This window comes from Zalophus californianus, chromosome 11 (genome assembly GCF_009762305.2).
Source record: "Zalophus californianus isolate mZalCal1 chromosome 11, mZalCal1.pri.v2, whole genome shotgun sequence".
Classification (NCBI taxonomy): Eukaryota; Metazoa; Chordata; class Mammalia; order Carnivora; family Otariidae; genus Zalophus; species Zalophus californianus.
In genome coordinates, this window is record NC_045605.1 from 15,493,946 (window position 1) to 15,518,016 (window position 24,071).

Below are 24,071 nucleotides of genomic sequence, written 5' to 3' on the forward strand. Positions count from 1 at the left end.
ACCATTAAGTAGTCTTTTTTTTTCTTTTAAGATTTTATTTATTTGACAGAGAAAGACACAGTGAGAGAGGGAACACCGACAGGAGAGCGGGAGAGGGAGAAGCAAGCTTCCTGCCGAGCAGGGAGTCCAATACGGGGCTCGATTCCAGGACCCTGGGATCATGACCCGAGCCGAAGGCAGATGCTTCATGACTGAGCCACCCAGGCGCCCTAAGTCGTCTTTCTTAAGATTCTTCCTCTTTACTTTCTCTTTCAAAATGTGAATACCCCTAAAAGAGTAAAACATTTATAAATTCACACTTCTATAAGTGCCCCTGGGAGCAAAAGGAGACAAACGGCCATTCTGGAGCCAGCAAGGGCCATTCAGGCACAGAGAACATCTGTAGAGTGGCTCACGTATTTGCAAAGAAAGCTCTTTGGATTCTGACAATAACCCCATGAGGCTGCTAGGATGAGTATTATCATTTCCTCCTCTCACAGAGAAGAAAACCAAGGCTTGGAAAAGTGCCGTGGGCAAGCTCTCCAGATACTGTGCTCCCGCCATGTGAGCCACCTGCGATTTCTCCCACTGGTCCCATCGGCCCTTGGAGGTGTGGCACAAATGCCCTCGGCCCGGCCCGGCATGCTTTGAAATGGGCCCCCTCTCCCTGAGTGCCAGCCCTTCCCGGACTCAGAGATCGCTTCCTTCCATGCAGCCACCTTCTGCGTCAGGGCCTGTGCCAGGGGCTGGAGGACAGGGATGCTTCAGGCCATTCTCCATGCTATGGGTCTAGGGGACCAGACACCCCATCTTGAGGTCAGAGGACAGAGCACATGCCCACAGCGTGACTCATGGTACTTCTGTTTGCAAGAGGCCAAATTATATGTTATTAATAAAGTCTCCATGGCTGTCATAGTCACTGGGGGCAGGGAGGGGAACAGCTTGCTCTGAGCCATGTCCAGTAACTGCAGCCGGACGCCTGTCTGCCTCGTGTGGCTAGGGAAGCGGAATGAAACTAGAAGACCCCCAGGTCTGAAATGTTACCCCTGGAGACCCCATTCGCACTGGTGTTCTACCTCCCCTCCCCTCACCCCATTCTACTCCCCTTTTGGAGTGTCTCTTAAAATGAGAACATGCCAGGCGCCTGGGTGGCTCAGATGGTTGGGCATCTGCCTTCGGCTCAGGTCATGATCCCAGGGTCCTGGGATCGAGTCCTGCATCGGGCTCCCTGCTCAGTGCAGAGGCTGCTTCTCCCTCTCCCTCTGCCATTTCCTCTGCTTGTGCTCTCTGACTCTCTGTCAAATAAATTTAAAAAATCTTAAAAATAAGTAAAAAAAAATGAGAATGTGCCATTTTCCCTATTGTCTGGAAATGCCCTTCCTTTCCCAGACTTATTTTTTTAAGATTTTATTTCTTTAATTAAAAAATATTTTATGTATTTATTTGTCAGAGAGAGAGCACAAGCAGGGGGAGCAGCAGAGGGAGAGGGAGAAGCAGACTCCCCGCTGAGCAGGGAGCCCGACGCGGGGCTCAATCCCAGACCCTGGGATCATGACCTGAGCCGAAGGCAGACGCTTAACCAACTGAGCCACCCAGGTGCCCCTAAAGATTTTATTTATTATTGGAGAGAGAGAGAGAGAGAGAGAGAGAGAGAGAGAGAGAGAGATTGAGAGTGGGGGAGGGGCAGGCAGAGAAGCAGATTCCCCAAGGAGCAGGGAGCCCATCGCAGGACTCGATCCCAGTACTGGGATCGTGACCTGAGCTGAAGGTAGACACTTAACGGAATGAGCCACCCAGGCGCCCCCTTGCCAGACTTGTTTAAGATCCAATTCAATGTCCCCTCCTCTGCCAGAGTCAGTAACTTCCTCTCCCAACCTTTCCAAAGGCTTCCGTCAGCCTCTGAAGGACCATCACCCGGGCTACCTGGAGGGAAGCTACGGTCTGGTCCCTGCCTGCCTTGTTCTGGCTGCTCAGTACGAACTCAGTGAATGAACACGCAGTCAAGTATAAATGAAATATCAACTCTGTCTTCAGTCTGGATGGAGAGTAGAGATCACAAAGCCCTCTTCCCAGCCCTGCCCCGAGGTGCCTCTCTATGGCTTCCCCATTGCACACCTCTGTTCAGTGCACACTGCACACCTACATTTGCATGTGGGGTGTGCCCTGGCTGTGGGCGGTGGGTGGCTGTTCCATGGGTGACGTGAGCCCTGGGTGTGCCCTGTGTGGAAGCAGGGGGCTGAGGATGAGGACTTTGGGGACCAGGAAGCCCCAGGGCTAGGCCAGGACAGGGTGCTAGACAAGAAGAGCAGGTTGGCGTGGGAGCTGTCTCTCAGCCCTCATTCTTGCTCCTTTCTTGGTCAGAGTGACCAGAAGACACACAGAGGTCTGGGGTCTGAAGAGCGCCAGGTACAGAGGGAGGACCCAACAAGGCCTTGACTCAGATCTCTGCCAGGAGGTAGGCTGAGCAGGTGAAGAGGCACAGTGGGAAGAATGCCCTGGGGACGGGTAGGTGCTTCAGGAGCGACCGAGGGGCGAGGTAGGAAGACCCAGTCCCCGGACTTCTGGTTCCCGCCCTGCCACCTCCTCATTAGGTCATCCCACGCAAGTGAGGTCATCCCCGGGCGCCACATCCCCCCACGCCCGGTCTGCACAGTGGGCCGAACAGCGAGCCCCGCCCGGGAGGGGAGGTGACCGGCTGGCACTGGCGCGCGGCCACCTGCAGAGGGCGCTCGGCGCGGCGGGGCCGGAGAGGATGCAGGGCCGCGGCCACCGAGGGCGGGCGCGACTCGGGGGAGGGGGCGGGGGGGGAACCGCCCTGGAAGTCCCCGCCCCGGACCTGCTCGCCGCGGATCCCGGCTCCGGTCGCCGTCCCCTTCCTCCGCGGGCCGCCAGCGCCCGGGCCGTCCTCCCCGCTGCTCGCCGCCGGGGCCGGCTGCCAGGGGGGGGGCCGGGCTCCGCGCAGGCAGGCGGGGCGGGCGAGACGCGCCGAGCCGGGGCCTCTGGGAGGAAGCGAGAGACGCCGGCAGCCGCGGGTGAAGGCCCAACCGGCTCCGGCGCCCCTCGCCCCCGACCGGACCGCTGTTCGGGGCGCGCGTGCTGCGGGGAGTTCGTCCCCCGACCCGGAGGACCGAGCGGGTGCGCTGAGCGGTGGGCATGCCGGCCGCCAACCCCCTTGGGCTCCGAAGCCAACCGGAACGGGGAGAGCTGTTTGGGACCCAGTTCGTGCGTGTGTGTCGGGGGCGGGGGTGGGGAGCTCTGGACCCGTGGGAGCACAGCCCCTGCACCCTTCCTGCGGCGCCCCCTCCTTTCCTCTCTGGCCCGCAGAGCTGGGGTGATCTTTGGAAATTACCCTCACCACCACCCCACCGGCTCCGCGGGTCCCATCTTGAGGCAGTGGCCCTGGAGCCGGTTTGATCCCACTGAACTGGTTTTCCTGAGCTTCCTCAGCTTCCCAGGGCCCTCTCTTCACCCTTCTCCAGCCCCTGGGACCTCTGCTCCGAGCCCCAGCCCCTCCACTGGTTGACCGTGCTTGGCGCGTGGGCTCAGGGCAGCCGATCTTCCCAGAGCCTGTCCTCCCCTTAAGGAGCCACGTGCCAAACAGCAGCACGCTCCATGTAAGGGGCATCAGGAGAGACTTCCCGGAAGAGGGGGCCTTTGAGCAGGGTCCTAAAAGATTGTGTAGCATTCTGATAGGGGAGTAAGACCATTCCGAGCCCAAGAAAGTGTATGAACAAAGTCAGGAGAGTGTGGGCATGAATTTGGGGAGCCTGGCAAATGAGGTACAGGTTGGGGGCAAACTCCAAAAAATAGCTTGTGTGGGCGGGCCAGGGTTTTGGACCCTACAGGTAACCTAGGATTTTAGGGAGGTGATTGGTGGCTGGGATGAGGGGTTGGAATGGGGTGGGGTGAGACTGAACTCATTGGCTGGAAAGGAGAAGGAGGGTCGCCAGAAGCCCACAAAGAGGGTCTGAGGTAGCACAGGAGGGGCATAGGGACCATGGGGTAGGACCAGGCTGGCAAAGCCCTGGGAGAAGGAATCAGTAGGACTGTTTCAACTGTATGATGGAGGGGAGAAGATCTGAAGACCAGGAGGTCAGGCTCCTGGTATAAATGTGTGATTGGGAGGATCGGCAGTAAAGTAACTAAAAGGGGAGGGGGGTAAGGAGCATATGGGTGAAGCTTAAAGCACAGGCAAGGTGGCCATATGGGAATGTCATAGGAAGGTCATTCTTTTGCTTATTTATTATTTATGCCAACCTCAGAGGCAGCTGACATAAAAGTCACAGAGAAGATAAGATGATAAAATCATTAAAACTCAGCTAACAGGACCTGATAGCTGGGGGGGGAAACAGAGGAGAGTGGATAATTGTTCCTTGAAAATATACTTTCAGAAAAGCCATTGAAAATGAACACAGGACTTGTCTGGGCTTGCTGGCAGCCAAGCAAAAAAAGGACACCTAAATAGAGCAGCAGTGCACTAGGGCTGGGACCCCGGAGAAAGGCAGCCATGGAGGCTCAGGGGGAGAGGCGGAGGGGGTAGGAGATAACATGGCATCTGTCGAGTGCGGGATATAGGAGAAGGAGTCAATCCGAAGGCCAGCCAGGGCGTTGGCACTGCTGACATTAAGGAAGGGCTGATGCTCCCCAAGGAGGAAGGCCTTTCTGTAGCCTGCACAGGGAGGTAGGGGTGGGATGGGGTGTGTGTGTGTGTGTGTGTGTGTGTGTGTGTGTGTGTGTGTGTGGTCCCTTTACACAGGTCTTCTTGCAGGGGAACAGGATAGAAGGTGGTGTACTAAGTGCCCTGGGCTCTCACCTTCTTCCCTACCATGAGGTGGGGCCGCCATTTGCCCAGGGCCTCTTGGGGCTCTGGCCTGGGAGGAGCGCTCCAGTCAGCAGGTGAGCTGGAAGCAGGGGTTTCTGTCTCTACCTCTCCTCTTCAGAGTCCAGATGGTGTCTCCAAGAGAGCAGGGATCCAGACACCAGGTGTTCTAGCTCTGGCTCTGTGATTCATGTGCTGTTGGCCTTGGGCAAGTCACCTCACCTCCCTGAGGTTCCCTTTTTCCCATCCTAAACGAAGGGAGTCAAGCTAGATGATCTTCAAGGGTCCCTGTAGCTACATGAAGTCTAGGATCACTCGTCTGATCTCATTTTGCATTCAACAAATATTTATTGTGTGCTATGTACCAGACCTTGTGCTAAGTTCTAAGTATGTGATTATAAACAAAAACAGATGTGATCCCTGCTCTCATGGAGGGGGGTGGGGCAGAAATGAATGTTAATCAAATAATCACACAATGAGATATAAAAGTGCATAGTAGCTGCCACAAAGAGCAGTACGTGATGCGATGAGAACAAATACTGGGGGATTTGATGTAGACACGAAGTCTGTGTGTTGGTGGGGAAATGGGGATGGGATCTGGATGTTATTTCTTTCTTCACCTTTCTCTCTGTAGATGAACGAATCCCCTTCCTGATCCACTGGAGTTGGCCCCTTAAAGGGAAGCTTCCCATTGGGCTCTCTAGGTGAGGCCTCGGGGTCATGCCTTAGAACACATCTGGGCACAGCAGAGTAACCTGGGAAGGGTCAGGACTTGGAGAGGGCTTGACCGCCTACCCCCCCCCCCCCGGGTGACGTTGGTTTTCTGGGAGTGAGGAGGGTACAGAGTCAGCTACCAGGCCTCAGACGAAGTTGGTTTACTTTATCTACAGGACAGGTGAAGAGGGCAGCCAGAGGGGGAGGATCTGTGGGGGAAGTGGGTGGAGCCTGGCAGTGGCCAGCCTGAGTTCCAGGGGGCGAGACCTCAGTCCCTGGGAAGGGTGTGAGAGTCAGACAAGGCTCTCGACTTGGGTGTCCGGGGTCAGGCCTAGATCTCAGAGAGCTAGAAGTCCAGCAATTCAGACAGGCCTGGGCTCTGAGCCTGTCCAGAGGCTGAGCCCAGGAGCCAAGCCCCAGCTCATCCTTGCTCTCAGGGCCTTTGTACGTCACCGTGGAAGCTCAGCGGGCAGTGGTCCTCCATCAAGAAGCCATGGAAAGTTGTTCCAGGGCATCTCTGCATCGGGTAAAGGGACTGACTGCTCAGTCGGCCTGGCGGGGCAGGGGCTGGCTGGGATCCCAGTGGTGGGGGAGTGGGAGGTGGGGAGTTGGGTCTGGAGGGAGAAGCAGGCAGGAAGGAGGAGGTGTAGAGGATCCACCGCCATCATCCATCAGTGGGCAAACCCTACCCCCATCGCCCATTGTCCACCTGTCCATGTCTCCCTTCCTGCAACACGTTTGCTGTGCACACTCACCGCACTTACCATATACAAAGCACTGGGAGGGATACATCATCCCTTCCCTCAGCAAACCGGCTCTAACAGCAAGTGGAGATTGTGCACAGACACCCACAAAGCCATTCAACCCAGTCTTGGCTGCACTTGTCTCATGGCTCGCCCCTTTCCGCCATGGGGGTTCCAAACTTTTTGGACAATCTGTTGTCTGAGAGAGTCCTATATACATAGCACGGTCCTGGGTCTCTGTGTCCTGGTGCTGCATCTTGCTCTGTGGCCTGACCCTACCACCGCCCTGGCCAGCCCTAAGCTTCTGCATCTTGCAGCCCCTTTCCTTGACCCATTCCCCTTGCCTTCCCATCCAGAAGCTGTCCAGTGTCACCGCCGGAATCTGGCCGAGTGGTTCAGCCGGTTGCCCAGAGAAGAGCGCCAGTTCGGCCCGACTTTTGCACTGGACACAGTCCACGTAGACCCTGTGATCCGCGAGAGCACCCCGGATGAGCTGCTTCGCCCATCGGCGCAGCTGGCCCTGGAGCACCAGCAACCCCTGGCCAGGCTCCCCCCACTGGCCCTGTCTCAGCTCTTTGACCCAGATGCCTGTGGGCGCCGGGTGCAGACAGTCGTGCTGTACGGGACGGTGGGCACGGGGAAGAGCACGCTTGTGCGCAAGATGGTCCTGGACTGGTGTTATGGGCGGTTGCCAGCCTTCGAGCTGCTCATCCCCTTCTCCTGCGAGGACCTGTCCTCCCTGGGCTCTGCCCCAGCCTCCTTGCGCCAGCTTGTGGCTCAGCGCTACACGTCCCTGAAGGAGATCCTGCCTCTGATGGCTGCTGCTGGGTCCCGCCTGCTCTTTGTGTTCCACGGCTTGGAGCAGCTCAACCTCGACTTCCGGTTAGCGGGAACAGGGCTTTGCAGTGACCCCGAGGAGCCAGAGGCACCAGCTGCCATCATTGTCAACCTGCTGCGCAAGTACATGCTGCCCGAGGTGAGCGGCCTCCCGCCCCGCCGCTGCTGCCCCTAACTCGTCCCCTAAGGACGCTGGTGTCCCCAGCCCACGTGTTTATTGGGGTGGGAGCACAGGCTCTCCGCTATTCAGACCTGCCCCTCCACGTCCCGGGTGTGTGTCTTTGAGCGAGTCCCTCACTTTGCCCAAGCTCTGTTTCCTTCTCTCCTAGAGCTATCCCGATCAAATGAGATCCTGCCCAGGAAGCACCTGGCGCAGGGCCCTGGGTCGCAGCCGGGGCTCGGGCATAGTTAGAATTATGGTGCTCATCCTCGGACGCTCAGTCTTCAGGGGCTCTCTGGGGAGTGAGGCAATCAGGACGCGAAGGTCCTTCTTAACCCTCAACCATGTGCTCCCCAGGCCAGCATTCTGGTGACTACCCGGCCCTCTGCCGTCGGCCGAATCCCCAGCAAGTACGTGGGCCGCTATGGCGAGATCTGTGGCTTTTCCGATACCAACCTGCAGAAGCTCTATTTCCAGCTTCGCCTCAACCAGCCGGACTGCGGGAACGGAGCCGGGGGTGCGGGTATCTCAGCCACGCCAGCTCAGCGTGACAGCCTGGTGCAGATGCTCTCCCGCAACCTGGAGGGGCACCACCAGATCGCCGCCGCCTGCTTCCTGCCCTCCTACTGCTGGCTTGTGTGTGCCACCTTGCACTTCCTGCATGCCCCCACGCCACCCGGGCAGACCCTCACGAGCATTTACACCAGCTTCCTGCGCCTCAACTTCAGTGGGGAGATGCTGGACAGCACCGACCCCTCCAAGTTGTCCCTCATGGCCTATGCAGCCCGAACCATGGGCAAGTTGGCCTACGAGGGGGTGTCCTCCCGCAAGACCTACTTCTCCGAAGAGGACGTCCGCGGCTGCCTGGAAGCTGGCCTCAAGACGGAAGAAGAGTTCCAGCTGCTGCATGTTTTCCGCCGGGATGCCCTGCGGTTTTTCCTGGCCCCGTGCGTGGAACCAGGGCACCGGGGCACCTTTGTGTTCACTGTGCCTGCCATGCAGGAGTACCTGGCCGCCCTCTACATCGTGCTGGGTTTGCATAAGACGACCCTGCAGCGGGTGGGCAAGGAGGTGGCCGAGCTCGTGGGCCGAGTCGGGGAGGACGTCAGTGTGGTCCTGGGCATCGTGGCCAAGCTTCTGCCCCTGCGAGCCCTGCCTCTGCTCTTCAACCTGCTCAAGGTAACAGCCCCAGCACCCTAGGCTCTCAGCACAAACCCCCCCCCCCTCACCACTTGCTCCTCTCCCGGGAGGCAACTGCTACTTCCCGCATAGCCATGAATCCTCTTCTTGACTCTGGTTTCAGGTTTGGGCAGTCTGGCTTTCCATGGGATCGAGACACAAGGGAGGGGGAGAGAGAAACCACAGGCTGCACAAGCCTTGAAGACTGGGAGGGGGATGGAAGGGCACAGGTCCTTTAATCACAGTCCTGTGACCCTAATGACGATTGTCGTTTTGCATCTCCTTGTCTTTGTTGGTGGGAGGCGGGAGTCGCTACAGTCCAGGGTCTGTCCTCTGCTTTGCGGGCCCAGAAACTCCACTGTCTCTGTTCCCCCAGAGGTGGTTAGACTCTGGGAATGATGACTCATCCTAACGAAATCAACAGAGACAAGTTTATCAAGCAGATGCCGTTTTATTCATTTATACCAGGAGGATAAATGGCATTGGTAATTGACTTAGGATAGTGCAGGCCTGCTCCAGAATTCCAATTACAGGCCTGAGGACTGTGTGATGAGCAGGGCGGATGTGCTAGGTTTTTGAGGGGAGGAAGGATCCACCCTCTGGTGATGTCTATCAGGTGCCTCGTAAATGAAATATTATTATGATTCTTTTTTAGATAAAGAAACTGAGGCTCACAGGGGCTAAGTAATTCACCCAAGGTCGCTCATATATTGGAAGAGCTGGGATGAGTCCAGGTTGTGTGATTCCGAACACTGTGCTCTCTCTGCCAAACTTTATTGATGTATTATGAATATTTCTCTTAAGCTTCGGTGCCTTGCTAGGTAGGGAACCCTGGTCCTCTCTAGGAATGTTTTGGTAACTCGTCTTGAGGAGGCAGAGCCCCGGTCAGTGCTGGCAAAATTTTAACAGGTTTTCCTTCGTGTAGGCAGCAAAGAATAGGGGTTAGGAACAGGGATTCAGTAATCCAGCTACGTGGGTTCAAATCCAGGTGCTGCCACTTACTAGCTGTGTGATCTTGGACAAATTACTTAACCTCTCTGTGCCTCCAAGTCCTTATCTGTTAAATGAGGATAATACAGTCTCTATCATGGGCCTAATATGAGGATTAAACGTATTCATCCTCAGGACCTGGCACATAGTAAGTTCTATTTAAATGTTTGTTAAACATGAAAAACAGGCTGAGGCAGCCTGCCCCTTCTCCCACCATTGCCTCAGACAGGGGGGTAATGGCCATTGCTGAGGCCAGCCCACCTCTTTGAGGATGGGCTTGCCTGCTCTGGATTACAGTGAGAGGCTGTGGTCTCCTGACAGGGTTCACCCTATGGTTAGCACCACAACTCTGAGCCCCCTGGGAGGGAGCTTGCCTAGCAGAGGACTAGTCCCATCTGTTTCTTCAGCCTGTTGACTCAGCTTCCCTGGGTGACATTTCCTCATCTTGGTCACCAGGTGACTGTTGAGAGAGAAGCACTTGAAACTCCATGGCAGGAACCTCACCTATAAAAAAGTGAAAAAAACAAAACCAGTCATTAGAGAAGCTGCCACAAAATAGCCTCGTAACTCCTTGCCAGAGGTCTGGGCTCCTTCTTGCCTTTCGGCCACAACACGAGGCTGGGTGCCGATGTCCCAAATCCACCCAAACATTAATTTCTCCAACAAATATTTGAGCACCTGCTGTGTGCCAGGCACTGTGTTAGATTCTGAGGAAGAACAAATGAACAGAACCCCGGTTTCTGCCCTTTCTGGCCCTCCAGTAAGAACACAAACAGGTCACCATAACCATGTAATTTAAAGTTGTGGTAAGTGCCTAGAAAGCGAAGTTCCAGGTGCTTTGAAAGTATGTAAGTGGGGGAGCTGGTTTGGGGGGAGTGAATAGGGAAAACCTCTCTGCAGGAAGGACATTTAATCTGATCCCTGAAGGATCAGCCAGGAGAGGAACTGGGGAAGGGGGGCAGCACCCCAGGAAGAGACTACAGCTTTGAAGGAAGAGAACTGGGGTACTGTAAAAAAAAAAAATCCTAATAATGAAGCAAAAGCACAGAAGCAGAGTGCGTGAGTGTGAGAGGTCTGTAGTTGGAGGCCGCACGGCTAGCAGGGGCCAGATCCTGCAGGGCCTCGAAGGAACAGGAGCGACGTCAGTCCTCGTTGCTGGGATGACCCCCGTGTTGTGGAGGATGGGGATGTCTTCGTGGCCCCTAGCCTGGTACCAAACAAAATGCACAGCAGATGCTAATTCCTTCCCACCACTGGGCTTGCAAATGTAAGGGGTGTTTGGGAAAAAGAATTTCCTAAGGGCCCGTGTGTATGGCACAAGTGTCGAGAGGTGAGTCTGGAAAGGTCAAATTGGGGCCAAATCATGACACATTTTCTATTCCACATGCGCACTGGGGAGCCATGGCAGGTGCTGTGGCGGGGGGAGTAGTATGATCAAAGGGTGCTGCGGGTTTGGGATGGACGGCGAGGCCGGAGCGGGCAGGCAGAGTGCGCCTTTGGCTGAGTTTCAAAAGCTAAGCGGCCACATGCGAGGCTGCAGCACCTTCCCTGTGCGTTCTCCCAGGTGGTGCCGCGAGTGTTTGGGCGCATGGTGGGTAAGAGCCGCGAGGCGGTGGCCCGGGCCATGGTGCTGGAGATGTTCCGAGAGGAGGATTACTACAATGACGACGTCCTGGACCAGATGGGTGCCAGTATCCTGGGCGTGGAGGGCCCGCGGCGGCACCCGGACGAGCCTCCCGAGGATGAGGTCTTTGAGCTCTTCCCCATGTTCATGGGGGGACTCCTCTCTTCGCACAACCGGGCCGTGCTGGCTCAGCTAGGCTGCCCCATCAAGACCCTGGATGCCCTGGAGAACGCCCAGGCCATCAAGAAGAAGCTGGGCAAGCTGGGCCGGCAGGTACTGCCCCCGTCCGAGCTCCTTGACCACCTCTTCTTCCACTACGAGTTCCAGAATCAGCACTTCTCCGCCGAGGTGCTCAGCTCCCTGCGCCAGCTCAACCTGGCGGGTGTGCGCATGACGCCCCTCAAGGGCACAGTGGTGGCGGCCGTCCTGGGCAGCGGAAGGCATGCCCTGGACGAGGTGAACTTGGCCTCATGTCAGCTGGACCCTGCTGGGCTGCACACACTCATGCCTGTCTTCCTGCGTGCCCGGAAGCTGGGGTGAGGACCCGTCTTCAGGCAACGGGCCTGAAGACTGGAAAGGGTTGGGGGTGAAGGGGCGGGAAGAGAAGGTGCTAGGGAGACCAAAGGTGGGGAGGAGGGAGCAGGGGATGGGATGAAGAAGTCTGGTGTGTGTGGAGGTGATGAGCAATGGGAGGGAGGGCACCGTGGGTGGACAGGCTCCATGCTGAGCTCCTGCCTTGCTTTTCCCCTTCCCTCCGGCCACCTGCTGTTCCAGCTTGCAACTCAACAGCCTGGGCCCCGAAGCCTGCAGGGTCCTCCGGGACCTGCTGCTGCATGACCAGTGCCAGATGACCACCCTGCGGTGAGTGTTTCGGTCAGGGGGGCCTGGAGGGAGGTTCTGGCCATCCTGGTGGCAGGCTGAAGTCAAGGGTGAGCTCACACCTGGCGCTGGCCCACCTATACTCTGGTAAAGGGGGTGGGAGCCTAGACCCCAGCCTGCCCCGCTCTCCCCAGGTCCAATACAAGCAGCAGCGTAAAGGAACGATGCCACCAGGAATAGGTGCTCAGAAAGCCTCTCGAGTGGCTAAAACCAGCGTGGTGGGGGAGGGGGGATAATACCCAGGCCGGTTGCCTGGTAACAGTGCCAAGGATGCCCTCCCAGGATGTTCCCTGTGGCCTCGCAAGGATGACCCTAATGCTGGGCGCTCAGTAGATGCTTCCAAAGTGCTGACCGATTTACTAGGAACCCAGAAGCCTGGTTGGAGGAAGGGGAGGTGAATGAGGAGGGGGGAGGGCCCCGGGGCAGGGGCATCTGGGGGGGGAGGTAAGAAAAGCAGGAAGAGGAGAAATCGTAACGATGAAGAGAGGGGAGTCAAGGGAGGAGGACAAGCCGGCTCCCACCCTGCTCTCCCTCCCCTGCAGTGCACAGGTTGCACCCTGCTTCTTCCTCCTCTTCTCCCGGCCCGCATTTCTTTATGGGCTCGCCTTCACCCCAGGCTGTGTGTCCTTTGGGTCCAAGTCCTGACGCCTACTGCAGGGGCACCTGCCACAGTCCCTCATAGCCTCGGGGTGTTTGTGGCTGTAGGCTGTCCAACAACCCGCTGACGGCGGCTGGTGTGGCCCTGCTGGTGGAGGGGCTGGTGGGAAACAGCTCACTGACGCATCTGTCCCTGCTGCACACGGGCCTCGGGGACGAGGGCCTGCAGCTGCTGGCTGCCCAGCTGGACCGTAATCAACAGCTGCAGGAGCTGAATGTGGCCTACAATGGTGCTGGCGACACGGCGGCCCTGGCCCTGGCCCAAGCTGCCCGGGACCACCCTTCCCTGGAGCTGCTGCAGTAAGTCTGGCCCCTGGGCCCACTGTCCCATCCTGGCCAGAAGCTGTTCCCAGCCCTCCGGCTCTCCCTCTCTGTCTCCACCACTTTTTTTCCTGCCGTAGGGCCTGTCCTCTATCCTTGCCTTCTTGAGGATCTTCGTGGACCGGCTTCTGAATCAACCCATCCCTCTGTGATTGGCCCTTACCCTGCCTGGGTCCCCTACTACCGTGTTTCTCTTAGGGTCCTGGTGGCCCCGTTCTTACTGTCCCTGGTCCTGCTGAATTCAGGTGTCATCGCTGCCTCCTGTTGACCCCCACCCTCCGTCTCTGGCTCACTGCAGACGCTTGCCCCATCACATTGCGTAGCCGGGGGATGAGTTACGAGAATTCCCCTCTCCGGCCAGCACCCTCTGCCCTCTCTCTCAGAGCTCTGCTGAGTGGCCTCTTCTCTTCTCTCTCCTCCTAGCCTCTACTTCAATGAGCTGAGCTCAGAGGGCCGCCAGGCCCTGCGGGACTTGGGCGGCACTGCTAAAGGGGGTGCTCGGGTTGTGGTGTCGCTGACGGAGGGGACAGCGGTGTCCGAGTACTGGTCGGTGATCCTTAGTGAAGTCCAGCGGAACCTCAACAGCTGGGATCGGGGCCGCGTCCGACGCCACCTTGACCTTCTGCTTCGTGATCTGGAAGACAGCCGAGGGGCCACCCTTAACCCCTGGCGCAAGGCCCAGCTGCTGCGAGTGGAGGGTGAGGTCAGGGCCCTCCTGGAGCAACTGGGAGGCCCGGGAAGCTGAAGCAGGGGCAGCAGCCACCTAGCTGTGTGACCCCTGGCCCCACGATCCTTCCCTCTGTGGCCTCCTGGTTTGCACTACTGCTTCCAGAAAGATCCCTCTGGGGCTGGAGGTAAAGGAATGGGTTCTCAGGTGTCCCATGTCCATCCATGGCTCCCAAGTCTGGAATTTCCAGGGTCATGAAGCAGGCCTCCTCTCCGTTCTGCGAGGAAGACTGAGAAAGACTCCTTCAGGTGGCATTTTGGTGGCCACTTGCCCTGCGGCGCCACCAACCTGGCCTCTCTCCTCTCGGGAGCTTCTGATTGTGCCACCAGGGGGCGCACTTCTTAAGTCGCCTTTGCCAAAGGTGCGCCATCCGGCTGTGTCCGCGGGCCTGCGCCTTCTGCCTTGCTGCTCTCCAGAGGACACTGAGGATGCCCGCAGCCACTTTCCTCTCGCTTCGGTGCCTTCTCCTCCCCCTCACGTCCCCTTCCTCACCACCGTACCTGGGCTCGGTGGCTCTGAGGGCCATGTGCACTGCCCTGCTTCCATTAAAAGCTATGTCTTCACCTACTGTGGCCTCCTCCTTGCCTGGTGCTTTCAAATAAGAAAGGGTACTGTTTTTGGTCATTCTGGTAAACTATTGACCACTTTCTGTTGCAGGTGGTTCTCGGGCACTGGGTTCAGAGGCAGTGAGGGCCGAGGTGGGGGGGGGCATGAATAAGATCCTGAGGGGTGGGCGGAGGCCATGCTGGGCCATAGGACTCCTATCATCTTTTCCAACATACTTATCCCAGGCTTGGAATTACAGGGACCAGCGGGCGATCTGCCTTTGTCTGCCCAGAGCAGAAGCCCGGACAGCAGCGGAGTCTCCGGAGGAACTCCGGGGCCCAGGAATGGGGGCAGGAGGAACACGCGTACTTCCCCAGAGGATAAGACTGTCCTCCCGTTAACCATTACCCCATGACTTCTAAGGCAGTGTCTTTAAGGAGGCGGGACGTGGCGGGCTAGGTGGGAGGGTCAGCTGGTTTTGATGAACCTTGTCCCTACCCTGAGCGCCGGGTCGCTGGTCCAACTATGGAGGCAACTACAGGTAGGTGGCCCAGAGAAACCCTCCAGTGGGGGCTTTAGGGCAGGGAGAGGGCAGGGTGGGAGGCGGAGGCTTTGGGGACCAGGGTGTACTTGTTGTTGAGGCTTGGAGCCCCGAGGCAAAGAGACCCAAGTTAGGAGAGAAGAGGTGAGTGGATAAGTCTGTCTTCCTGGTCCACGCCCTGTCTTGATATGCTCAGATTTCTGTGCCAGGGACTAGGAGGAGAAGGGAAGGTCCTTTTGGAGCAGAATGGAGGGGCAAACCCTGAGAGTGGGGGTTCTCCTAAGTCCTTTTAGTTAATGACGTGGAAGAGGAGTTGGGGTAGGGAGAGAATGCACCCCTCCTCCCCTCCTCCCTTCTTTACATAGCAGATCTTCGGGACCCAGCCTCGTTAACGATAACTCGGTAAGTGCCGCGCTGGGAAGGGTTGGGGCAAGGGGCGGAGGGAATCCAAGGTGGGGAGGCTCTTCAGCTGCCATTAGCATCTCAGGGAGAGGCTGGGACCAGAGTCCAGATGTCAGCTTGCTCCTACCTGCATCCCTCGCCTCCTTGCAGGAAGTTTGAGTTTAACCCAAAGTGGGGCATTGATAATCCTGTCCTCTCTCTGGCTGAAGACTACAACCCCTCTGGTAACCCCCTGGCCCTGGGCAACCGTTCCCTTTCCCCAGAGATACCACAGCTCCTCACGGCCTCCCATCTCCTTGGTAACCACTGCACTCTGCCTCCCTCTGATAATAGCCTTGGTGGGGAGTAACTATGCGGAGGTAGGAGGGGGTTGGCTGTTTTCTTTTGTCCAAGCCCCTCTGCCCACGTGGTATTTGGCCTCACTGCCCAACACCTAACTGGGTAGAAGCCTGCCCGGTGTCCTATCACCAGGGCAGGGTCGTTGGCCAGGCCAGGGTGACTTGTATGTGGGCCTTGTCCCCTCCCCTCCCCCTCTTCTGTTGCCCACCTCCCCCTCTAGATCTCTGGAGCCTGCAGCGGCCGCGTTTCTGTCTGCTGAGCAAAGAGGAAGGCAGGAGTTTTGGCTTCCACCTGCAGCAGGAGCTGGGCAGGGCCGGGCCTGTGGTGTGCAGGGTGGAGCCAGGCACCTCTGCCCAGCACCAGGGTCTTCGGGAAGGGGACCGGATCCTGGGGGTGAATGAGCATGTCGTGGAATGTGAAGACTATGCTGTGGTGAGGTTGGGCTGGGGGCCTCCCTGTGGAATAGAAGGACGTTCCATAGCACCTCAGGGAGAGAGAAGTCAGTCGGTCACCTCCCTGGATATATGGGGGCAGCACCCAAGCCTCAGCCTCCCTCACCTCCCAGGATCTAGGGCTGTCCAGGTGGGAATGGTTGGGTGAAGGCGTACAGAAGGAGCCATTCACCCTGGCTCCCGGGGTGAAAAATGGAGGTTCCAGGGACTGGGAGTTGGCAAGAGGAGGTGGCCCCGACCTCATCCCCCACGCCCTCTGTTCAGGTGGTTCGCTGCATCCGGGCTAGCGGTCCTCGGGTGCTGCTGACGGTCTTGGCGCAGCACGTGCATGACGTGGCTCAAGCTCAGCAGGGCAAGAGTGCCCCCCTCTGTCCTCCTCTCGGCCCGCGGGTCCGGCCCCGACTATGCCACGTAGTGAAAGATGACGGTGGCTTTGGCTTCAGTGTCACCTACAGTGAGCTTAGAGGCTTGGGGGGGCGGAGGCCAGGAGGGGGATCTCCGCCCTGTTCTGGGCAGCCAGTGGACCGAAACTTGCTTTTTTTGGCTTCCAGGCCGTCAGGGTCCTTTCTGGCTGGTGCTGAGTCCTGGAGGAGCAGCGGAGCGGGCAGGGGTGCCCCCGGGGGCCCGGCTGCTAGAAGTGAACGGGGTCAGCGTGGAGAACTTCACTTACAGCCAACTCAGCAGAAAGGTATGGCTGTAAGTTTCCCTGTTCATCCTCATGCACCAGGGCCCCGGGGCCTTGCCTCAGGCAGCCGATTCCTCCCCCACGCACCTCATCTCCGAATTTGACCTTGTACCTCAGGCCATCCTGCCCTTTACAGTTGGTCCTAGGCTCTGCTCTCCCCGACCCTTGCTGCCTCCTTCCTGGGGCTGGGAGGAGGGCCTGCCCCTGCCTTCCCTACCCAGGTGCTTGATGCTGATGCCCCGCTGGGTCCCCACAGCTTTGGCAGAGTGGAGAGCAAGTGACCCTGCTGGTGGCAGGGCCAGAGGTGGAGGAACAGTGTCGCCAGCTGGGAATGCCCCTGGCTGCGCCCCTGGCAGAGGGCTGGGCCCTGCCCACCAGGCCCCGCTGTCTGCACCTACAGAAAGGGCCCCAGGGCTTTGGGTTCCTGCTTCGTGAGAAGAAAGGTCTTGACGGTCGCCCTGGTGAGTAGGAGCCCCAGAGATGGGTCGGGAAGGTGTGTCTTGGGGGCGGGCACACATGGGGTACACAGAAGACCCCAGCCCTGAGCCTCCTCCTCTTCCTCCGGCGTCCCCCCCAGGCTCAGTCCCTCCGGGTGCCCACGGTGGCCTGGGCTGGTGCTGGAGTTCGTTGGGGGAGGAGCGATGAGGATGTTTATGTCCCAGGACAGTTCCTGTGGGAGGTGGACCCAGGACTACCAGCTGAGAAAGCCGGGTTGCAGGCCGGGGACCGGCTGGTGGCTGTGGCTGGGGAAAGTGTGGAGGGGCTGGGCCATGAGGAGACGGTGTCCAGGATCCGGGCGCAGGGCTCCTGTGTCTCCCTCACTGTTGTCGACCCTAAGGCTGACCGCTTCTTCAGCATGGTGCGAGTGAGGGGCGGGGCTGGAGTGCGGGCAGGGGTGGAGCAGGGCTCACGTGGAGGGAGAAGCTACAGGTCCGTTCTGTCTGCCTCCTTCCAGGTTCGCTTGTCCCCACTTCTCTTCTTGGAGAACGCGGAGGCTCCTGCCTCTCCCCAGGAAACCTGCTCGGCCTCTCTGGTTGAAACCAAGGACCTACCAGATGAAGGGACAACCATGCCTCCTGTCCTGGGCGGCTCCCACCAGTGCTCCCTGTACCCTGGGCCTGGCGGTGCCTATGGCTTCCGACTTAGCTGTGTGGCCAGTGAGCCTCGCATCTTCATCTCCCAGGTGACTTATGCCCCATGGACCTTGGATCTTTCCAACCATTTGCCTCCTGATGAGCCTTCATCTGCTTCCCGCCCAAGGTCTTAGAAGGTCCAGCAACTTTTCCATGGTATCCCGTGTTTTGTCACCCCTCTCTTCGCCACCAGGTGACCGTAGGAGGTTCAGCGGCCCGGGCAGGGCTGCAAATGGGAGATGTGATTCTGGAGGTGAACGGGTATCCCATGAGTGGAGAGAATGACCTGGAAAAGCTTCAGCAGCTGGCCGAGGCTGAGCCACCCCTCCACCTGAAGCTGGCAGCGAGGTCTTGCCCAGGCTCGGAAGCCTGCAACCCCCCCAGGTTTGGAGAGGTGAGGAAGAAGAGACAGATGGGCCATCAGCAGCCAGAGAAGGATAGAGAGAGTCAGCGAGGAAGGCTACAGGGTGAAGCAGTGTGGGGCACGCGGGTTGGGACGCTAGGCCATGGTAGGTGGGGACAGAGGGACCCATGGAATTAGCTGCCATTCCTGGGCATTGCAGTGCAAGTGGGGGCCGGGAAAAGGAACTCTTAGCATCCTTGAATGACCTTCTCTCTTCTCTCTCTGCTCAGGACTGGGCTCCAGCGTCAGAGCTGCTATAGTCCTCTCCTACCGGGCACAGATCTGCCCAGTGGCCTTCCTGTCTTCACTCTCCGGCTGGCAATGGTAGGAGCTGAGAAGCTCTCTTTTAAGCCAGAAGGGACAGCTCTAGGATTCTGGGCATCTCCAATCACAGGATTGCCCAGGGTCTCCCTCCCTTCCCTGGGGCCCACCTCCCAGAAGAAGGTGTGGCCAGAGGCCTTAGGCAGGCCCACTAGGGGGAGGTTTGCCCTCTGGTTCCAGAGGAAGTCCTACGGGAGCTTTGGGAGTTGTGTTCCCATGGATGAGTGGTGTGATTTTGTGATTTATAATAAATTATACTCTTTCCCGGCACAGAGCTCCTAAAACCCTTGGAATTTCCTAAGTAGTGAAAGTGATAAAGATGTCTTCTTTTATTCATAACAAGCCCCTTTCAACCACACCTAACTTTGTTAAGGAAGTGACTTTTGGAAAGCACCTAAGGATGGGGGACTGGTTGCCAGGGGAACCAACCATGTGATTAGAGGGTTGGAACTTTCAGCCCCCCCCCACCCCCCCACGCTGGACCTCCTGGGAGGGGAGAGGTGCTGGAGGTTGAATCACTCACCAACGACCAATTGTGTCATTGATCATGCCTCCATAGTGAAGCCTCCATGAAAAACCAAAAGGATGAAGTTCTGAGAGTTTCCCGGTTGCTAATTGCGTGGAGGTGCTGCGAGGGTGGCGCCCCGAAGAGAGCATGGAGCTTCTGTGCTCATGCCTTGCCCACAGCATACTTGCCATCTGGCTCCTCCTGAGTTGTGTCCTTCGTAATAAACTGGTAAACTAGTGAGTAAACAGTCTCTCTGAGTTTCGTGAGTCACTCTAGCAAATGATGGAACCCGAGGAGGGGGTCGTGGGAACCTTTGTTTCTGGGCCAGTGGGTCAGAAGCACAGGTGACAAGCTGGACTTGACACTGGCGCTTGAAGTGGGGATAGTCTTGTGGGACTGAGCCCGTGGCCTGTGGGATCGGATGCTCTCTTCACATCAGTAGCGCCAGAATTGAGTTAAATTGTAAGATACCCAGCTGGTGTCCACAGAGCTGTTAGAGAATTGCTTGGTGGGGGAACCCCTCCACACACACATCCACACACATGTGACTGGAAGTGAAGTAGTACTGGGAGTGTTGCCATAAAATAGAGGAGGAACACAGAGTTTTCCCTTTAGAGGTGGGCTGTGGGGCTGGCTAGGATTGTTCCAGATGGAACTTGCCCTAGGCGTGACTCCTGGACTCTCACATATATTGCAAGAATTTGGAGACCAGTTACACCTTCCCTCTGCAAGCACCTCAGGATTGTGGGGGCTGGTGCCTGGTCACTATTGGTCTATTATAGAAATGGCCTTGGCCCCCACAAATCAGGCTGCCTCTGTTGGTGGGGGGGAGGGGGATAGGAGATGGTGATTTGAAGGGACCAGAAGAGCCCCAGACTCAAGGCATGTGTCCCAGTTTCTCTAAGAGAGGAATTGAGAGTTTGTCAAATTTATCTCCTCTCCTTCGGTCTTCAGGGTAATGGGTCAGCCCAGAACCAACATGCCCCCAAAAGGAGACACTCATATCTGCCAAAAAGCCACAGACCACAGTTCTGTTGAGTTCTACATCAAGACAGCTTTATTGCTGGAGCCTCCGAGGGCCCCAGAGACTAGCGGCTTACAGCTTCAAAAATCCAGGGGGTTGAGTCCAAACTGGTGGAGCTGCTCCTTGTACTTGGCGTGAAGTCTCAGCACAGCCCCGTCCCACTGAGGCTTGACAGCTCTCAGCTTGGCCAAGAGTTGGTCCAGGCTGCCCGGCAGACACCAAGCTTCAGGCCCCAGGAAGGGAGAGGGTAGAATGAGGGGTGCCCCAGGCCTGTCTGTAAGCTTTCCTCGCTGGTGTCTTCTTCAAGTTCTTACTCTTAGTAAGTCGGCATGGTTGTATTCCCCTGGCTGTCTGCCCTCAAGACAGAGCAGGGTTTCCTGTGGGGATGCTGCTTCTCCTTCCCCTGGTCTGTCATTGATGACAATGATAGCAATGAACTAGTTGGGGTCTGGGGGCTGGGGGAGTGCTAGGTACTGGGGTGGTTGGGCTTCCAACGGTGGGGCTTACATGTAAGATTTCCTCATACTTGGCCTCCATGTGTGCCACATGGGCCCGAAGCTTAGCCAGGGTCTGGTCCCGCTCTCCGAGGGCCCGCTCAGCCTCTTGCTGTGCAGCCTCGGCCTCCCTCTGGCACGTCTCTGCAGGGCAAGGCGGAAGGATGAAGGGGACTGCATAGTGATGCTCTACCTGTAAACAGAGTCTCCAAAGGCATCTAAAAAGCAGAACTTGAATGGGATCATCCCAGACTCCCCCCAGGATCATCAGTTTTCCCACAGTCCGTATAAGGCGCTGACGTACCCCATTAAGGTACAGAGAAAGTAATGGGCTTGGGACAGGGATGTGGGTCCAAAGTCTGGTTGTCACTTACTCCTTGTGTAACCTCGGACATGCCTCTCTCTGAGACTCAGTTCCTTCATCTTTAAAGACAGACTGATACAAACCTTATAGGCTTACCGTGAGTGAAATGTGAGAATGTATGGGAAAATACCTAGTATTTACAGGAGGTGTTCCATAAATGCTGATTGAGTTTAAATTTGAGATAAGGCAAGGATTAGGAAAGGAATTCAGGGTCTGCCTGGCAGATAAGCAATTCTTGGGTATCTGTAGCTAAACTGAGGCTATTTTAGGGACGCTGACTTAGTTGGTAGAGCCTGAGACCCTTGATCTCAGGGTCATGAATTCAAGCCCCACGTTGGGCGTGGCACCTAGTAAAAAAAAAAAAGAAAGAAACTGAGGCTGTGTTAGGTTAAGAAAACTTTGAGACTGGGCGCCTGGGTGGCTCAGTTGGTTGGGCAACTCTGTTGGCTCGGGTCATGATCCCGGAGTCCCGGGATGGAGTCCCACATTGGGCTCCTGGCTCGACGGGGAGCCTGCTTCTCCCTCTGACCCTCTCCCTTCTCATGCTGTTTCTCTCTCTCTCTCTCTCTCAAATAAATAAATAAATAAAATCTTAAAAAAAAAAGAAAACTTTGAGACCACAATTGTGAAAGATCTTATGTGCCATGCTAAGATAGTTCAACTCTATCCCTTAACCAAGAGAGAAAGGAAAAACTTCCTGTTCTTTACATTTTTGCTTATCTGCAAGGTTCATTCCTTTAGTTAGCAATAATTATGCAGGACTTGGCATGCACTTGGCATTGAAGATACGAAAGTAAATAAGTCAAATATCTTTCCTTAGTTTCATTGTAAAAATCAGCTAGGAGGGAATATATTTCGCTCACGACAGACCATGGCAGGGGTGGGGCGAAAGATCTGGATTTGGAGAGACCATCGAGAGAGGGAGATGGGGTGAGAGACTCAGGTCTGCTTTAGTTACAACGTAGAGATTTTTGCCATCTTGAGCCCTCTGCTCCAGTCCTCCATGGTGGGACAGTCAGTGGGGAAAATGGTCCAAGAGCCTAGACTGCAGTCTTCTAGAGAAGAACCATCTTCAGTCCACCCCTGCAGGCTGGACCTTGTCAGTGCACTTGAAGAGAAAGGGCTTGGGGGGGTGTTGGGGAAGCCTACCCAGCTGCTCCCGAAGGCCCGTCACTTCTTCCTCCAGCTTCCTGCTGTGGATCTCCATTTCCTTCTGCAGGGCCCGGCACTGACGGCTCATCTCTGTGGTGGGGGCAGAGGGTGACCAGGGACCGGGTATGGATGGAGTAGTGGAGAAATGAAGGGAAGTTGTGGGTGGGGAAGGGCCTGCTTGTCCCAATGGGACAGGAGCACAGAGACCTTCTCAGTTCTTGTGAGAAGCTGACAGAGCCTGAACACCTGGGGAAGAGCTAGGAAACCACACCCCTTCCCCCGTTCCAGCTCAGGACCTGGATTCTAGCTCTTCTCCTCACTCACTCCCAAGGCACAAATGAGACAAAAGCCATGTAATTTTTTGTAATCCACATTGCAGGAGGTAATCCACAAAGCACGTGGCATCGGGCATCCTGGAAGGTTCCTGCCCAGGATCCAGGAGTCTTTCCTTGGGTTCCTTTAGGCCCCTGCCTGATTGATGCTGAGCCAGGAACGTTGGGGCTAGGCGGGGCAGATGGAAGTCCTCCTCGGTTCCCTTCCTTGCATCCTCTGGCCCTCCTGATTGTCCTCTTCCAGGCCCCTGTCTCCTGCCCACATGCCTGACCAACCACACACCTGCATAGATGGCCTTCCCCTCACTTCGGGCCTCCTCCAACTCAGCCTCCAGCACTTGCAGTCTCTGCCTCAGCTGCTCTTCAGAAGCTTTGGCCCGGCGGGCCTCATCCCTCCGAAGAGCTGTGAAAAGTCCCAGAGCAATGCTCACACCTGGCTGGGGATCCCACTGAATCAGGCCCCGTGGGCTGGATAGACTCTGCCCACCTCTGGGAACCTGGTGGCAGATCCCCAGCCTCTCATTCTCTCTCTGGGTTGGTTGGATGGTTTTTCCCCTAGAATCCCATGAGCTCTTCATTTCTAGGAAGGAGAAGCTCCACGTTCTGCTTATAAAAAATAGCTATCCTCACGCACCCTTTCCTTTCTCCACCAGGGGACGGAGGAGAGGTCAGCTCAGCCTCCTGCCACAGCTCCAACTGTCCAAGCCTCCAGGATGCAAAATGCCGCCTTGCCCCACCTCTGTCGTCCCAGAGCTTCCAACCCTTCTTACCCAAGTGGTCTTGGAGCAGCTCCTTCTCCAGCACTGTCCGCCTGTGCGTGGACTTAGCCTCCACATCTGCCCTGGCAAGTTGGCAAAGCCTCAGCTTGTCATGATCTCAGCCTTCCCCACGTCTCCCCATCCTCAGCCCACACCCTGGACTTTCTTCCTGCAGTTCCGAGGGCCTCTAAATGAGGGATCTCTGATGGCAATCTACTGAGTTCACCCCTGGGTCCCGGCTGCCCAGCACAGAGGAGATACTCGGAATATGGGTGATGACTATATTAAGGAAGGCACAGAGCCAGAAGGGCATCATGGAGTTGGGTGCATGCTGATTTCCCCAATTTCCCAGCTCCCTGGAACCTGGGCGGGGGGTGGCTCATGAAAGCTCCATCTTGTCATGCAGAGGGCTACATTCTCTCTGGAGCACCTCTACTTGGTCTCCAGGCCAGAGCATGGAGAAGCAGGAGGCACTCACCTCCAGCCGCCCTGACTCACCAGAACCCGCATCCTCTTTCTTTTTCTGTGCCCCAGTTTTCTTCCCTTTTTCTTTGGTCTTGGGTGGCATCTCCTTGCTGTCCTGGGGAGGGAGAGGACTCACATTTATGCCCGGGGCATGGGGCTCCTTTCCCGACCCCTAGATTGAACCAGGAGTCCCAGGAGAGTTAGAGTTCTAGTCTCCAAGTCTGTCTCTTCTACTTTCCAGAAGCTTCCATTCTTGGTCTCCTTGGAACCTTAGGCAAGGCTGGGGTGTGGGGAGGGTGGAGCTGTTTCTTTCTACCAGTCAGGTTCTATGGGCAGAAATCATTCCTCTCAATCCTCTTTTGGAGAAAATACATCTCAGTACTTGTCCCTTCCCTCTTCCCATCATCCTTACCCTGCCTCTTCCTACCTGTGGGATCCTCTCTGGCCTCTGTTGTGTCTCCCTGTGGGGAGGACCCACTCATGGGGAGGGGCAGAGAAAAGGCCCAACCAGCTGGGAGCCCAA

General features: G+C 56.9%; 3 protein-coding genes across 10 annotated transcripts; 2 read left to right on the forward strand and 1 right to left on the reverse strand.

The window, feature by feature from the left end:
• The first annotated feature begins 2,809 nt into the window (after positions 1-2,809).
• Positions 2,810-14,191, forward strand: NLRX1 (NLR family member X1). Of its 2 annotated transcripts, none has more exons than XM_027580973.2 (10): positions 2,810-3,126; positions 4,748-4,875; positions 5,433-5,502; positions 5,950-6,038; positions 6,612-7,231; positions 7,610-8,431; positions 10,986-11,581; positions 11,820-11,906; positions 12,630-12,881; positions 13,326-14,191. In XM_027580973.2, exons 2-10 carry the CDS (start codon positions 4,806-4,808, stop codon positions 13,645-13,647), a joined length of 2,928 nt encoding a protein of 975 aa, XP_027436774.1. In that variant the 5' UTR covers positions 2,810-3,126; positions 4,748-4,805; the 3' UTR covers positions 13,648-14,191. The 2 variants fall into 2 exon arrangements, with proteins under 2 accessions (XP_027436774.1, XP_027436773.1); XM_027580972.2 differs by having other exon boundaries at positions 2,810-3,114.
• Positions 14,192-14,645: 454 nt separating this feature from the next.
• PDZD3 (PDZ domain containing 3) lies at positions 14,646-19,199 on the forward strand. Of its 3 annotated transcripts, none has more exons than XM_027580057.1 (11): positions 14,646-14,716; positions 15,085-15,118; positions 15,269-15,417; positions 15,678-15,889; positions 16,174-16,363; positions 16,461-16,597; positions 16,851-17,055; positions 17,257-17,453; positions 17,550-17,777; positions 17,921-18,121; positions 18,361-19,199. In XM_027580057.1, the coding sequence occupies exons 1-11, from the start codon at positions 14,701-14,703 to the stop codon at positions 18,388-18,390; spliced, it is 1,599 nt and encodes a 532-aa protein (XP_027435858.1). In that variant the 5' UTR covers positions 14,646-14,700; the 3' UTR covers positions 18,391-19,199. The 3 variants fall into 3 exon arrangements, with proteins under 3 accessions (XP_027435858.1, XP_027435859.1, XP_027435860.1); XM_027580058.1 differs by having other exon boundaries at positions 15,269-15,342; XM_027580059.1 differs by having other exon boundaries at positions 14,657-14,741; positions 15,269-15,342.
• An 805-nt stretch (positions 19,200-20,004) lies between these two features.
• On the reverse strand, positions 20,005-24,071 carry CCDC153 (coiled-coil domain containing 153). Of its 5 annotated transcripts, none has more exons than XM_027580306.2 (7): positions 23,976-24,071; positions 23,582-23,663; positions 23,096-23,161; positions 22,609-22,728; positions 21,991-22,083; positions 20,491-20,621; positions 20,005-20,187 (listed from the first exon to the last, which is right to left on the reverse strand). In XM_027580306.2, exons 2-7 carry the CDS (start codon positions 23,649-23,651, stop codon positions 20,056-20,058), a joined length of 612 nt encoding a protein of 203 aa, XP_027436107.2. In that variant the 5' UTR covers positions 23,652-23,663; positions 23,976-24,071; the 3' UTR covers positions 20,005-20,055. The 5 variants fall into 5 exon arrangements, with proteins under 5 accessions (XP_027436107.2, XP_027436111.2, XP_027436110.2 ...); XM_027580308.2 differs by having other exon boundaries at positions 20,047-20,391; positions 20,510-20,621; XM_027580310.2 differs by lacking the exon at positions 22,609-22,728.